Source organism: Neopsephotus bourkii, unplaced genomic scaffold (assembly GCF_033783945.1).
Source record: "Neopsephotus bourkii isolate Nb327-2 ecotype Australia unplaced genomic scaffold, CSIRO-AGI_Nbou_v1 NB_1749, whole genome shotgun sequence".
NCBI classification, from domain to species: domain Eukaryota; kingdom Metazoa; phylum Chordata; class Aves; order Psittaciformes; family Psittacidae; genus Neopsephotus; species Neopsephotus bourkii.
The window spans coordinates 96,862-111,753 of NW_026902223.1; the positions used below are offsets into that span (position 1 = coordinate 96,862).

Sequence of the window (14,892 nt, forward strand, 5' to 3'; positions counted from 1 at the left end):
CTTTTTCTGCCCTTTGGAAAGGGGCATACCAGGGGCACGGCGGGAGCGAGTGGCGGCCAGCGCCCAGCCTCCGGACCTGCTCCGCTGCTGCCAGTCACGGCGCCGCGACGGGCCAGGGCACGGGGCAGCGCATCCCCGGCCGGCGTGCGGGCTGCCCTGTGGTAACCCCGGGACCGTGCTCCGCCGGGGTGAACGACCGCGGCCTCCGGAGAGCGCCGGGTGCTGCGCGCGCCCCCGGCCGTCCCCTCAGCCGTCACCACATCGCCTTATCGCCTAGCAACACCCCACGGGCCCCGCGATTGGCAGGGCCGCGCCCGCGCCCACACGCTTCCGCCTCCGGATTGGGCGCCGTCCCGGGATGGCGCGCCCAGCCCAGCGCCCCTTCCCTTTGTGCGTCGCTGGCGCGGGCGGGCGCTGCGTAGTCCAGGCCCGCCGACCCCTTCACCTGCGCTCAGCTGCGGCTCCTGCCGAGCAGTGGTGCCGGCGCGGCACTGAATCCCCAGTGTGAACACCCGCGGGGAGGTGGGAGAGGGACACGAGGAGGGCCGCGCCCGCAGTGAGTCGGCGCTGCCTCGCCCCCAGCTACGCTGGCCCAAAGCCAGGCCCCCCCCCCCCAAGAAGCCCACCCTTCCACGTTAAGGGGCGGGGAGCTAGGGCTTGGCCTGGTGCCATGGCACGGGGGCCCGCCTGGGTCCGCCTCGGCTTGTGAAGCCCTCCTCCCGTAGAGCGGTTCTGCCGGGCAGGGGCTGGCATCACCCCGGGGCCGGCTCGGGGCGGCCCTGCCCCGGCTCTCATTGGACTGCGGCGAGGAGTAAACTGTCAGCCCATGTGGCGTGGCCGCCGGAGGTGGCGACTGCTTAAATAGCGGCAGGAGGTAGAGGGAGACAGTGAGGAGAGCGGCGCATCGGCTGTTTGCAGCTGGGTACCGCGCAGCGTCCGTGTACGTCCTCAGAGCCTGCCCGGTAGCAGCTCGCTCCGGAGCTGACGCTAGTCTTCCCAGCACGAAGCCTTCCGCCGCTGTGCAGGTACCGGCGGGACAGCGGATATAGTGCGGCCGGGAGAGAGGCAGCCCTCGCGGGCCGTCGCGCTGGGGTGGCTCCATGTTGCCCTCTACACTGTGTGGGGCTGGGGCTGCGCTTCACGGGGCGTGTGGTGGTGGGCCGCGAGCTCGGCCGGGGACCGTGGGACCGTGGGCCCGACCCGCACAACCAGAAGGTTCTGCGCCCCGGCGCCTTGGTCTCCGCGCCCTGTTGCCGCGGGCCGCTTTCCTGTGGCCCAGCGCGGCCGTGCAGAAGAGAGTCCCCGCCAGCTCGGTGGGGGGGTTACCGAACCTCAGCCTGCCGCTCCGTCTGGCAAGGCAGCGCGGAGGGAGGCTGAACTGCTGCATTGTGGGACTGGCCCTCGGCCATCTTGGCGGCGGGCGGGACCATGCTGCCGCTGCGACCCCTCACCGCGGGCCGGTGCGCCCCGGGGGGGACGCAGGCGGGGCGCCGCTGCTTGCCCCCTTCACTCGCGTCCGGAGGTAGGAGCCTTCTCGCCGCTCCTCCGAGCTGCAGCGTGCCGTGCCCCGAAGCGGCTGCGAAAGGCCGCGCCCGGTGCGGAGCGAGCGCGCGGCTGAATGGGCCCCTGTCCTGGCAGCGGGGCGATGGCGCTGCGCTCTCCCGCGATCTCTCGGGTTAGAGTAAAGCCCTGGCGTGGCGGGCTGAGGAAGCCTGTAAGGGAGGAGACCCGGCGCTCGCTGTTGCGAAAGGTGGCTGGTCAGTAGGTACTAAGAAGCCATCTCTGTAAAGGTGCCGCATATACTGCTGAAGTTCTTTTTTCCACTTCTGTATAAGCCAGCTGGCCACGTGAGATAGCTCATTGATCGAACAGCAGCCTGGATTTGATGATACGATGCTTTCAGGAACGTGATTATAATTTCTCCCTAGCTGTTTTTATTCCTGTTTGGTTTTTATTCCACCTTCCTTCCCTGACATACGACCTTTTCAGATACTGGATGCATATTTTGGTAGCCAAAAGCTGTCTTTGGATGCTTAAATTGAAACAGGCAGTGTTAAAGCTGTGTATGTTAGCTTGCATTGCGCCTTCAGAGAGCAGTGTTGGGCCCTTTGGAACGTGTCTTGTCTTAAAAAACGAAAGGGAGGAAAAGCCTCAAGTCTCATGAGCAAAGGATTTATCTTTTCCTGCAGCCTCTAAGCTTCTTGAAATAAACTCGTACATTGTGAAAGGCTGCATTTAGTGGATGAATTCAGAGGATGCCCTACACAGAGGGCAGTTATGAACAGATGTTTTACAAACGTGATACAGTGATACTGGAGACTAAAATTTTTGTACAAATAAATTTGGGAATCAACAAAGCTGTGCTGATTCCATGTGCAAAATCTAACCTGCTTTTCTCAAATACTACCTTCCTGGTCAGGTTGTATTTTGTGCTAAGTAGTGCATTCTCAGTGTGAAACTCGCTACTGTTTTTCATTTGTCTGTTTCAGTTAAATCGAACCTATGTCACACCCATTGATGTAGCCAAATGCTAAAAAAACAAAACAAACCAAAAACGAGAAAAGCAAATTGTTTCTGCCTCTGTTTTGTAGAGGCTTTGGTTGTTTTTTTTTTATTTTGGAGGCAAGCATTCTAGCGCTTTACAGGTGAAGTTACTATTTAATGATAGGTTTAATTATAAAATTTGGAAATGATAATTAGGAAACCTGGATTATGATGTAACCATACTGAAAAACTAAGAAAGCAATGCATTTGTCAATATTTATGCTGAAGGAAGCTTTGGAGGGAGTCACAAATGGTTCATTTTACAGTAATGGGAGCTCCAAAAAAGAGCAAAATTCGGGATGCCTGGAAACAGTATCTTTGAGGATTCTGCCCCACCTTGCTAAGAGCCATCAAAATAACAGTGACATAAGTATTGTTCTCCTGTCTAGGAAAGAGAACTGTGCATCAGGCCAAACTAGATTTGGATTTTATTTGTTGTTACTCTGCAGTTTCTTCTTCCCTCCCTCTTCTCCTTTCTTCACTGAACCTTAGGTGGACATTGGTACAACAGAGTAAGTAAGTATTCAGTTGTCAAGTCAGCTATAAGTGGGAGACGAAATCAAATTTTATGATGACTTTTATATTTTTCATGTCCTTTTTCTTTTCCCCTCTAAAACCTTACCATCTTAATGGGCAAAGAGATGTTTTTGTAGGAAAACAGTAGATAAAGTTACTGTAAAAAGGAAAAAGTTGTGCAGGTGCCAGGGATGGTGGAGAATGATGACTAATACTTTTCTTCTTAATTAAGTTTTGGTGGTGGATTAGTGAGATACTGAAAAATGTTTTAAATGCAACGGAGAACAGTATTTCAACTTCAGAGTAACATTGGTAATAGGATTAAGCTAACCTGATACCAATAAGTATGCGATATGTAGAGAGCAAGGTTAAGAAGGTGTAACATGATTGGAGAAAGGAATTGGCATCAATAAACAAAACAACCTTGTCAAATGGCTAATGTGGGAGGTGAGCACAGATATAAAGTGATGAAAGTTGTTACTAGTCAATAATAAAGAAATTGTTAGTTATTACTGGCCACCAACCAAACGAGTCAGCAACACAATTATCATTGCCAAAAAATATTGTGTAAATCCACTGAGGTGGTAGTTTATGCTTAACTGAGATGTCTGTTGGACTGATATGTTGGGGTGGGTATTTCCTTCTCCCCACTCTTAAAAATGCAAGCTATCTGGGAAGAATTCATAGAATTCAATTAAAGCAAAGCTGTGGGGTAAATAAAGGAAAAAGGGTGTTAGATGTCTGGTTGGATCCAGCAAAATACAGCCATAAGAAAACAGAGAATCTTGGGTTTTTTCCCCCTCTCTTCTTTGTCTCCTTTTTTTGACCTGTTGCTTTCAGTAGCCCTGCTCATCAAATTCAGTAAGAACAGTCTGTTCTGTATATTTGCTGTAGTCCAATCTCCTTTAAAACAGATAAGAAATAATTTTATTGATCCTCTACTTCAAAATCTGCTGGTATGCCGTGCATAGTCTAAAAATGCACTACAGAAAAACAGTCTCTAATACAGTGAAACAGTACAATAAACCATTTGTGGGTAATGTCAATCAGCTTTAAAATGGTTTTCCGGCTTATTATTCTGTGAAGAAAGATCAAAAGCATTGTTGGTAGCCATAAATTAGACTGGTTTGGGTTGGAAGAGACCTTAAAACTCATCAGTTTCAGTCCCCTGCCATGGGCAGGGACACCTTCCACTAGTGCAGGAGGTCTAAGTCCTGTCCAACCTGGCCTTGGAGCACTGCCAAGGATGGGGCAGTCAAAGCTTCTCTGGACACCCTGTGGCAGTGCCTCAGCACCCTCACAGGGAAGAGCTTCTGCTTAAGAGCTCATCTCAATCTCCCCTCTTCTAATTTAGAGCCATTCACCCTTTTCCCATCACTAGTTGCTTTTATAAATCTACTAGATTCACTGTTTAATCAGGGAGGACTTAATGATTTTTCCTTTTCCTACTGTTGTTTTTCATAGCAAATTATCTCTGTCAGCTGCTAAATCTGTAATTTATACATTATTTTAGATGTAGGCATTTGGAACTCTTTGTCAAGCCTAAATCTCTCCAGTTCTTGGTGTATAAAAATACTTAACTTGTGGCTGCTCTTACCCATTCACCCAGCTAAAATTAACTTCTTGGCTCTCCTATACTTTAATGACTGCAGCATCTTTTTCTCCACCTTTGACACAGTCTTACTCAACTACATTCATGAGATGTTGGCAAAAATTGCTTTGCTGATAAATTCAGTCACTTCACTGTCTCAGATGAACATTTTCTCAAGATTTGCTGTACCTGGATGAAGTTTTTCTGATACTCCAGGGAAAGAGATGCAGGATGGAAGGAACAATCCCAGAAGTAATCTAAATCTTTGTCTCTAAATTGGAGAGACATCAGTTTGATAGATGGACCACTTGGTGGATCAAGAACTGTCTGGGTGGAGTAATCCCAGGCACAGCTACAGGTTGGGCAGAGAAGAGATTCAGAGCAGTCTGAGGAGAAGGTCTTGGGGGTGCTGGTTGATGAGAAAGTGAAATGAGCCAGCTTCAGTGTGTGCTTGCAGCCCAGAAAGCAACCGTATCCTGGGCTGCATCAAAAGGAGCGTGACCAGCAGGTCGAAGGAGGTCAGCCTGCCCCTTTATTCTGCTCTCGTGAGACCTCACCTGGAGCATTGTGTGCAGTTCTGGTGTCCTCAACATAAAAAGGACATGGATCTGTTGGAACAAGTCCAGAGGAGGCCACAGGGGATGATCTGGGGACTGGAGCACCTCCCATATGAAGATCAGCTGAGAAAGTTGGGGCTGTTCAGCCTGGAGAAGAGAAGGCTCTGTGGAGACCTCATAGCAGCCTTCCAGTATCTGAAGGGGGGCTATAGGGATGTTGGGGATGGACTACTCATTAGGGACTGTAGTGATAGGACAAGGGGTAATGGGTTAAAACTTAAACAGGGGAAGTTTAGATTGGCTATAAGGAGGAAATTCTTTCCTGTTAGGGTGGTGACACACTGGAATAGGTTGCCCAGGGAAGTTGTGAATGCTCCATCCCTGTTGGTCTTCAAGGCCAGGTTGGACAGAGCCTTGGGTGTGTGGTTAGTGTGGGGTGTCCCTGCCCATGGCAGGGGGATTGGAACTGGATGATCTTGTCTTTTCCAACCCTAACTATTCTATGATTCTAATGTTTCAGTCCCCTAACATACGAATTATATTTCTCTCTCTAGAGCTCATCACCCAAAGAGCAGAGGCATAAAATAGAATCATAATCACATTATCATCTTGCATGTCTCTCTTCTCACACTTAAATTGTAAGTTTTGTCCCTGAGATTCATTATTTCCCTGTCCCTAGTGCAGAACTGATGCAAGTATAACAGTTGTGGCCCTTGACTGTGTTTTCCAGGCACAGTGTTAATGCCAATAATAAAGCTGACTTACTAGACTTACCCGAGTAGAGAACTGGAGAGGCTTCTCTTAAGAGCAGAGTGAAGTGGGCCTATTACTGCCAACTTCAGTTTTGGGGATTAGTTTGTCAGCAGGAGCCTTGTGCATCTGGCTAGTGTTTCTCTCTTTAAACGAACAACCAGAGTGGAATGGAGCTTCTTTTGTCTGGATTTTTAGCATAAGACTGAGAAGTCCAAGATGCCCTTTTGGGATCACTTGCCTATCTGCTCCCAGAAGGGATGGACTGGATGAGGTAATCATCTCTTCTACTTCAGTGTTGCATGTTGCATAATTCAAGTTACTCCACAGATGTGAATCAAGATAACTGCTGAAGGAAAGAGGAAGGGTAAAAGAAATCAGGCAGCAACTTTTGTGGTATTGTGTCCTAACCCTAACCCTCGGCTAACTAGAGGACTTTACTTTCCCTCAGCACACCCCAACCTCTTCCAGCTACAAGAAGGTTTTATGACTGAGCAGTGTGTGCCTGGAAGAGAGGTCTGTTTCTTGCTCAGAAGCATTGGGAACTCCTGAAAGAGGCTGCAAAACCATGCCTAAATGAAATGTCTTGGGTTGGAAAAACAGCAATGCTTATTTTAAGAGTACACATTAGTACTGTTCTGTGAAGATGATCAATCACCAGCAGCACTTAAGCAGAGAGCCTGTATGGGACTATGGAGCACAATATGAGATGAAAGGCAAATTTTAGGTCTTCCATAGCAAAATCTTGTCTTCAAAGTTGTTAAGGCAGACTCTTAGCTATTTGAATACCCAGTTTTCTTTTTGTTTTTTACTTGTTAAAATCCCAGCCTGGTTTGTGTTGGAAGGACCTTAAGGCTCCTCCAGCTCCAACCCCTGCCACAGTCAGGGACACCTTCCACTAGAGCAGCTTGCTCCAAGCCCCTGTGTCCAACCTGGCCTTGAGCACTGCCAGGGATGGGGCAGCCACAGCTTCTCTGGGCACCCTGTGCCAGCGCCTCAGCACCCTCACAGGGAAGAGCTTCTGCCTAAGAGCTCATCTCGGTCTCCCCTCAGGCAGGTTCAAGCCATTCCCCTTGGCCTGTCCCCACAGGCCCTTGTCCAAAGCCCGTCTCCAGGTTTCCTGTAGCCCCTTCAGGCACTGGGAATTGCTCTAAGGTCTCTCTGGAGCCTTCTCCTGACTGAGAAAGTCCAGCTCTTAGCCTGTCTCCATAGGAGAGTTGTTCCAGCCCACACATAAGCTCTAACACATAATTTGTGTATCCTTACCAGAAGGATTATTTAAGGAAGTACTGTAAATGCTTTCTACTGCTTTTGTTCATGCAACTGCACTTTTATTTATATGTCTATAGATATAATCTCAATAACATGTATATATATAAATATATATATAAAAAGAACCCCCACATATATGGGGCTTCCCCCCTCCCCTTAACTTGCCTACTTAGGATGTACCAACTATAGTTTGAACTTAACTGAAACATCAGGTTGACTTGCCTTTTCTATGCTTATTGTTAATGTATTTTAAGTGTAATAGAAATGTGTTGACTGTAATATGGGAGGCTATCATTTGGTGTTGTGATCTGTAGATGGCTTGCTGTGCTATGTGGCATGACTCTTGTGGTGTTTGAAATTGGGGTTTTAGAATGCAGTTTTCTTGGGACAACAGCTAAGGTATTTCATCCCATCTGGACTCTATAGCTGTTCTGCCAGCTTTTATTTTTCCTGGTCCTCTAAATGTATGGCAGTGCAGGGTGCAGTTGGAACATTTTTATATGTAAAACTTGCTGCTTGTTTCAGGTATTTAAAATAATGCTAAATTGTATTGCAATTTTTGTGGTTCTGTGTGGGTTTTCTCCTCTGTGTGGTGGGGTTTTTTTGGGTGGTTTTTTATTTGTTTGATTTTGGGGGTGGGGTGCGTGCTTGTTCGGTTTTGTGTTTGTGTGGTTTTAGTGTCATGTTGTTGCCTGTCCATCTGTCCCCCCACAGCTTTCTGATTATTGATTCTTAAGTTAGCATTTAACTTTGTAATGAGCGTAGAACTTGTTTTGCTACCTCTTAGGTTTGCCTTGTAATTATGTATTTTACTGTATGTATTTCATAATTTCTCCACCCACCTCTGCTCCAGCATGTTAATCTTCCTTCTCTGCTGACTTCACAGCGCTCTCCATATAGTTAGGGCCAGACCTGTTAGCTTTGTAGTTGTTGTGTAGAAACTGGTGGTTCTTGGAGCCCAACACTCCTTCAGGGTTAGTTTTCCTATTCTCATGGACCCCACAGATATTATGGTCTGTTTGATTGTCTTGTTTTTTCTTTCTTGTTTTTGGTTTGGATTTTGGGGGAAGGGGAGAGGGTTGTGGTGCCTTTCTCTTTTCAGTAGAGAGTCCATGGGCTGGTCCTGTGTGGGTGTTTCTCCTGCGAATGTGCTTGTTTGTCACAACATGTCAGAAAGGAGAGACACATATACCCTTCTGCTCTGTGTGAAATCTTACTAGTCTTTCTGCTTTGTGGATCTCAGCAACAGGGAGAAGTTAAGAGATGGAGGACGTGGTGATTGCAGGCATAGCAGGAAAACTGCCAGAATCCGAGAACTTGCAAGAGTTTTGGGAGAACCTGCTTAATGGAGTTGATATGGTCACAGAGGATGATCGGAGGTGGAAACCAGGTGAATGCTTATTGTCTCTTCTTTTGGAGCTCTGAGTTCTGAACATTTTAGAGGAATTATCCTATGAAAGGATTTATTGGATGCAAAACCCTCCCAGAGCTGAATTCAATTCTGATTTGTCAAGAAATCCAGGACCAGAACACTTCCATGAATGTTACATCCCATGCAGTAGCAGCTTATAAATAATATGTAGCTTACTTCCAAATCAAAGGATACTGACAGAGTAGCTAGGCAGCTTTAATCCTGTACCAGTTGTGATTGCTGTGGCAGCAAGGCAGCTCTGATATTTTTCGGGGTTCAGAAGTAGCACAGGCACTCCAGTCCTGTCATTTGTGGCTTTTTACAATGTTCTGTTTTATCTTGATTGTCTTTCTGAAGCGTTTGGCACATTGTCTATCCAATTCAAGCTAGCAGTTTGCAGAAGTAAAAGGTAGCTTTTGTTTTTCTTCTGACTGGTGACTGACTGGAACCACTGATTTGACTCTGTTTATGTGCTCAGTACAACTTCCCAGAGCAAAAATGCTTAAATCAGAAAAACGTCTTTTGCTGCCATATCCGGGCGAGTCTTAAATATTACAGTTGTTTTTGTTAATGGAGCATTCTCATTTTCAAATGAGATTGAAAGGTAGGTAGGTATATATTCATGCAGCACTCTGGGTACTGCAACAGGGAAGTGAGGTTTCATGAGTAGTCAAGAATTGGCTGTGGTTATTCTGTACTTTATCTCAACTGGTAGCTGCTTCAAACCCAATGTATTTGCTTCAAAACTGCCGTGTTCTGTGACTGTTGAATATTTCTTCTCAGGAATGTATGGACTGCCCAAGAGAAATGGAAAGCTCAAGGACATAAGCAAATTTGATGCATCCTTTTTTGGGGTTCACCCTAAACAAGCTCATACAATGGATCCTCAACTTCGCTTGCTGTTGGAAGTTTCTTATGAAGCTATTTTGGATGGAGGTAAACAGCTGAGGGATTGAACCAGGAGAATTGTGCTGTACTGTCTCTGATTATCAGGTGCAGACATGCACCTCTGTGATGGGGTCTCTAACAAGAGAAAACTGTCACATTAGAGATGAGACCAAAGAACTGGTATGGGGATTAGAACAAAGCTGTTTTCTCTGGAACTCTAGCTAGGAAGTCTATGCTGACTGCCAGTAAATCTGTACCTGCATTATATGGTACAACCAGTATGGCAGAAACACTTAAGCAGTCAACGGTGCTCAAGCTTTTATATATTCTGGTCTACTCTAATATTCCCTAATAGATCCCTTTGTTAAAGACATATTTGTAGTGCAAAAGGAAAATGACTTGGTTAGAAATCTCATCCACGGCCTAAGTGAATGGCAGATGGCCTGGTGTATTCCTGTCTATTGGCCAGGTTCGTAGAAAATTTGTGGTATTTGATTCTGTTCTGTAGAAGTTTTGTTGAGGAATTCTACCTTCAGAAATAGGAGCCTCTTAATCTCCATCACTGCTAGTTTCTTGAGCTTCTGAGTTACTTGCCCACAGAGCTGAAAAGGTTATTCTTCATGTTAATCAGTTTCGTGTCTGAACATAAGCATATGGGGAAAAAGTTGGAACCTCGCTAATATTGACATATTGGAATTAGTACTTGCTCCTCTGCTGCTGACTCTGTCTGGAGGCTTGAATATTCTGCTTGTCTCCAGGACTCCTGAACTACAGAGAAGAAACAGCAGCGATTGCTGCAAGTTGAGCTTGCTATGCAGTTTTTTTAGAGCAGAATTGCTTCTTGTTCTGGTTGCTGGCTTTTGAGCTTAAGAATTTTCCTTTCTTGTCTTGTACTCCAGATCTGGGCTTTATATGTGAAGAGAGATAGATACTCATGTGCTCACATGACATTCCAAGTGCTTTAATTTTTCTCCCCTTTGACCTGCTTCTTTTTTTCTGTACTGTAAGTCAGATGTTAGGCTATGTGATCAGTGTTTGTGTCTCTCATAGCCTGTACACTTTTTTTGTACAAGGCTCTAGCAGTGTCCAGCTAAGCTGAAAGGCTGCTTCTGGTATGGCAAAAAGCCAGCATCAAGCTTCTGGTGGACTCTGCAATGAGACTTGTAAGGTCTGAAGTTGAAACAAGTAAAAGGTAACTATAGGTAAGGGAGCAATGCTGCAGAGTACTGTCAGAAAGTTGGATTAAGAAGGTCATGAACTGGTGCCAGCATACCTGATATCTCTTCAATTTGCCCCTCGTAAGTTTGTCTGCTGTAATCTACCACCTTCTATCCCTGTAGGCATTAATCCGGCCACCCTGCGTGGCACAGACACAGGTGTATGGATTGGTGCCAGTGGGTCAGAAGCTGGTGAAGCCCTTAGCCAAGATCCAGAAAAGCTTGTGGGGTACAGCATGACTGGCTGCCAGCGTGCTATGTTAGCCAACAGGATTTCCTACTTTTATGACTTCACGGGTAAGTGCCTCAAGCCTTCAATACTGGTCAACAATTGAGATTTGAGTGTGATTGTACCACAGTTTTTGTAGAGGGGAATGGATATGATGATGTAGATCCCTTTTGGGATGAGAAGGTAACATTCAGCTATCGTAAGGAGGCATATGAGAAGCAGAAGATGTAACTAACTCACCGTAAGGCTTTTGTAGTTCAGTTGCTGCTGAAAAGGTATAGCTAGCATTAATCTGAAAGATGATGTCAGGAGGCCTTCATAAAAAGGCCTAGTTTCTTTCCAGCCTTCAGACTGCTATTTGGTGTGAAGCTATGTACAAGTCAGCTGGCCCAGAGACAAACAGTGGAAAAGTTGACTCTTCTTGAGTAAAGTGGAAGAAGTGGGGGAGCCACCAAAATAAAGTGAGTAAAGGCATAGGCATGACTTCAGTCATGTGTGGCATTGAAGAGTGAAGGGATTGGAATTGCTTTGAAGCGCAGCAGAGAACAGAGATAATGGCAAGGGTAGCACCAGGCAGGGTGAGAGATTTTTCTTGGTGGGAATGGGGAAATGGATGAGACCTCCCTGTGAGCCTACAGTATCTCTGTTTGATGGAGGCAGAGATGGAAGTTTAAAAAATTCCATTAAAGCCAAATTGTTTACAGTTTTTTTCCACCTTTCTTATCCCTCGTTACCTGGTAAGCAGGCAGAGGGTGATGATTCTCATCTCCCATTTTATTAGCATTACCTGTTGCATTCTGAAGCAACGACTTATTTAACATATTTTGAGTGTGTTTCTCTTGTGATCTGATCGTGTAGCGTTTGGAGAGCAACTCTATGAAATAGTAAACCCCAGTTTTTTTGTTTTCCCTTTCTGTTCCCTAAGGACCAAGCATAACTATTGACACGGCCTGCTCCTCTAGTCTCATTGCTCTGGAAAATGCATATAAAGCAATTCATCATGGATGGTGCAGTGCAGCCCTAGTAGGAGGGGTCAACCTTTTGCTGAAACCCAACACTTCTGTGCAGTTTATGAAACTGGGTATGCTTAGTCCTGATGGTGCCTGCAAGGCTTTTGATGCTTCAGGTAAGGTATTAGTATCAAAGTTTGTCATGCTGTGTGAAAAGAACTTGCTGTGGAGTCTCTGACCACATACTCTCATAGTACAGCAAAGAGCTGGCCTTGTAGTTTTTCCTAGGTACACTGTTCAGGACATATCTTGGACCTGATATGGTTGTGTGGTTTTTGAACCTGGAAAACTTAACTGTGAGGAAGAAACTGTATGGCTCATTCCTCAGGCACTGGGGATAGCAAGTAACTGTCTCTTGATGGAAAATTCTTATCATTGTTAGTGATGACCCATGAGCCTTTCTAGGACCTCTTTTTTTTTTTTTTTTTTAAGACATGGATGTCATGCTCTCGAAGTGGTCTGTTGTAAGCAGTAGCTCAGGAATGAAATAACCTTATTGCATGGTGCTTTGCAGTGTTTCTCAGAGCACAACAGAGTTAGTGACTTATTGTTCTCTGCTCTCAGGAAATGGATATTGTCGCTCTGAAGCAGTTGTTGCCATTCTCTTGACCAAGAGGTCTATGGCTAAACGGATCTATGCCACTATAGTAAATGCTGGAAGCAACACTGATGGCTTTAAGGAGCAAGGTAGGCCTTGAGCCTCTGAAAAGTCAGATACCTACACACTGTCCAGGCTAGAGTCTTTGTCATGAAAAACGGGCTGTTGTGGGGTTTGTTGTCTTAGCTGTTGGAAGGGTTTTTGTGTTTTTTTGTGGTGGTGTTTTGTTGTTTGTGGTTTGTTTTGGGTTTTGGTTTGTTTTTGTTGGTCATGCAAAGTTCAGAACCCTGTCTTGTAAAGAAGGTGAAGGAGACAAGTGGTGATTTCTATGGCAGGAGTAACAGGAATGTCCTGTTACTAGTTTAGCCTTCCCCAAGACACCTCTGCACTGGTATAAGAAGTGTAGATGAGGTGTGACTGTAAGACTCTTTTCTCTACCGCTGTCCCACTTATGGAGACACCAAATTTCACATGTTCTGCTTGATCTAGACATTTCCTAGTGTCCTATTAAGCAGTATCTTTCAACACTAGTCTTAATTCATTGGTTAAGGTCCATTTCCAGCACCTCTGATCTTCTTCTGAAGAGCCTGAGAGCCTTACTGTGTTTGGCACTAAGGACATTTGTGTAAATCCTGAAAAAGTTTCTCTTTGGGTATTTTGGACTTGGTAGCAGTTGAAAAGGTGCTAAAATCAGCACAAGACACATCTGATAGTAGAGGAATTGACAGCAATTTTGGTCCTAGGTGTGACATTCCCATCTGGAGAGATGCAGCAGCAGTTGGTCAGCTCTTTATACAGAGAATGCAGTATCAGACTTGAAGAAGTGGAGTATGTTGAAGCACATGGGACAGGCACCAAGGTCAGCATGGTGCCTTTGGGTTTGGGGTGCTTTCTTCTCTCTTATTTTCTTCCCTTGCATCACTTGCCACACTTTTCCATCAAATTATTATTTGGTTTTCCAAAATGAACATATGTTACCCTTCTATCAGTTATGAGAATATGTACTGCCTCACCACTTCTGGATCCTAATCTTCCAGATTTCTCTTTTGTGGTGTGTCTCAGAAGTGCTAGCTAATAGTTGTCCTGATTCTCTTCCTACTAGGTTGGAGATCCACAGGAAGTAAATAGCATTGTAAGTATCTTCCAGCAATGTGAGAGAAAGCCACTGTTGATTGGATCAACCAAGTCAAACATGGGTCATCCAGAGCCTGCCTCTGGGCTTGCTGCATTAGCCAAGGTAATGGGTGGCTTGGGAAGAAAAATTTGGGGAGGGAAGGAACATAACATTAAGTGGGGGTTTTAGTGTTTGTCTGTTTTGATGAAAATTTGCACTGATCCAGGATAGGATATTCAGTGGTAATGAGAGGAACTCAGGTGATTGTCCTTAATAATCTGCTTGCTTCACCTTTGAATACTTTTAAAAGCTTAGGTGGCTGTTCTGCAAGCTCGACAAAAGTGCCTGTGTGGCTCTCTGCTGTGCATCTGCCCCATTCCCCACTTCAGTTCCCCTTTCCTACTGAATTCTACAGAAGCATAATTATACTCAGAATAAAGGCTTTGGAGTCACTTTATTGATTAGTCTTATACTGGACCTTCCAATAGAACTCTGCTGTAAGTTGTTTGGGTCTGAACAGTGTACAGGGTACAGGTAGAGGGACTTAGATGTTTGGAGTAGTTGGAGATAACAGTCAGTGTGGCCTTTCGGTGCCAAAAGAGTAGCTGATTCTTCTGGCCATTTGTCAGGCATGTATCATCTCTTCCTCTTCTCTCTTACACTGGAAAAAAGTCAGGTGAGGTCTCTGGGATGTGGCTACCAGCCTACTAACTATTGCTGTAGGCAGACAATAACCTATTTACTCTGGCTGTTAAACTGCTTAGCAGAGAGCTAGCTAATGTTCACACTTGGTTGTAAGCCTATTACCAACAGCCTTAGAACCACACAAATTGAAGTCACGTACATGGTCATTGCTAGATTTTAGTCTCTTTAAAGTGGTTACTGTAATGCGAATACATAAAACTTGCTGTGAATAGACTTTTATGCAAATCATGGAGACAGCAGTGTCTGTGTCTCTGTAGAGGAAAGTTTACTTTAACACCTCTTATCTCTCAGACTGACAACCTTCTTCATAGTAGGAACAACTGAGTTGTAAATAAACGTCTTCATCCATACTGTTGCATGTCATAAACAGTTTGTTTAGTGCAGTTCTGCTGTGATCTGTCAGGACAGGACCATATCCCTGAGGTACTGTTTCCCCATCTGTGTTTCTTAGAGGGTGCAGGACTGGAAAGACAAGGCCCACAGTTTCTTT

General features: G+C 45.6%; 1 protein-coding gene across 1 annotated transcript in view; it reads left to right on the forward strand.

Moving 5' to 3' along the window:
• Nucleotides 1-678: 678 nt before the first annotated feature.
• Nucleotides 679-14,892, forward strand: part of FASN (fatty acid synthase) — a 44,153-nt gene continuing 29,939 nt past the window's right edge. The window contains exons 1-8 of the mRNA XM_061376907.1: nucleotides 679-1,025; nucleotides 8,474-8,620; nucleotides 9,425-9,577; nucleotides 10,870-11,043; nucleotides 11,901-12,101; nucleotides 12,550-12,672; nucleotides 13,327-13,442; nucleotides 13,686-13,820. Of these exons, the coding sequence (XP_061232891.1) occupies nucleotides 8,494-8,620; nucleotides 9,425-9,577; nucleotides 10,870-11,043; nucleotides 11,901-12,101; nucleotides 12,550-12,672; nucleotides 13,327-13,442; nucleotides 13,686-13,820 (1,029 nt within the window). The 5' untranslated portion in view covers nucleotides 679-1,025; nucleotides 8,474-8,493. The remainder of the gene's footprint in view (nucleotides 1,026-8,473; nucleotides 8,621-9,424; nucleotides 9,578-10,869; nucleotides 11,044-11,900; nucleotides 12,102-12,549; nucleotides 12,673-13,326; nucleotides 13,443-13,685; nucleotides 13,821-14,892) is intronic.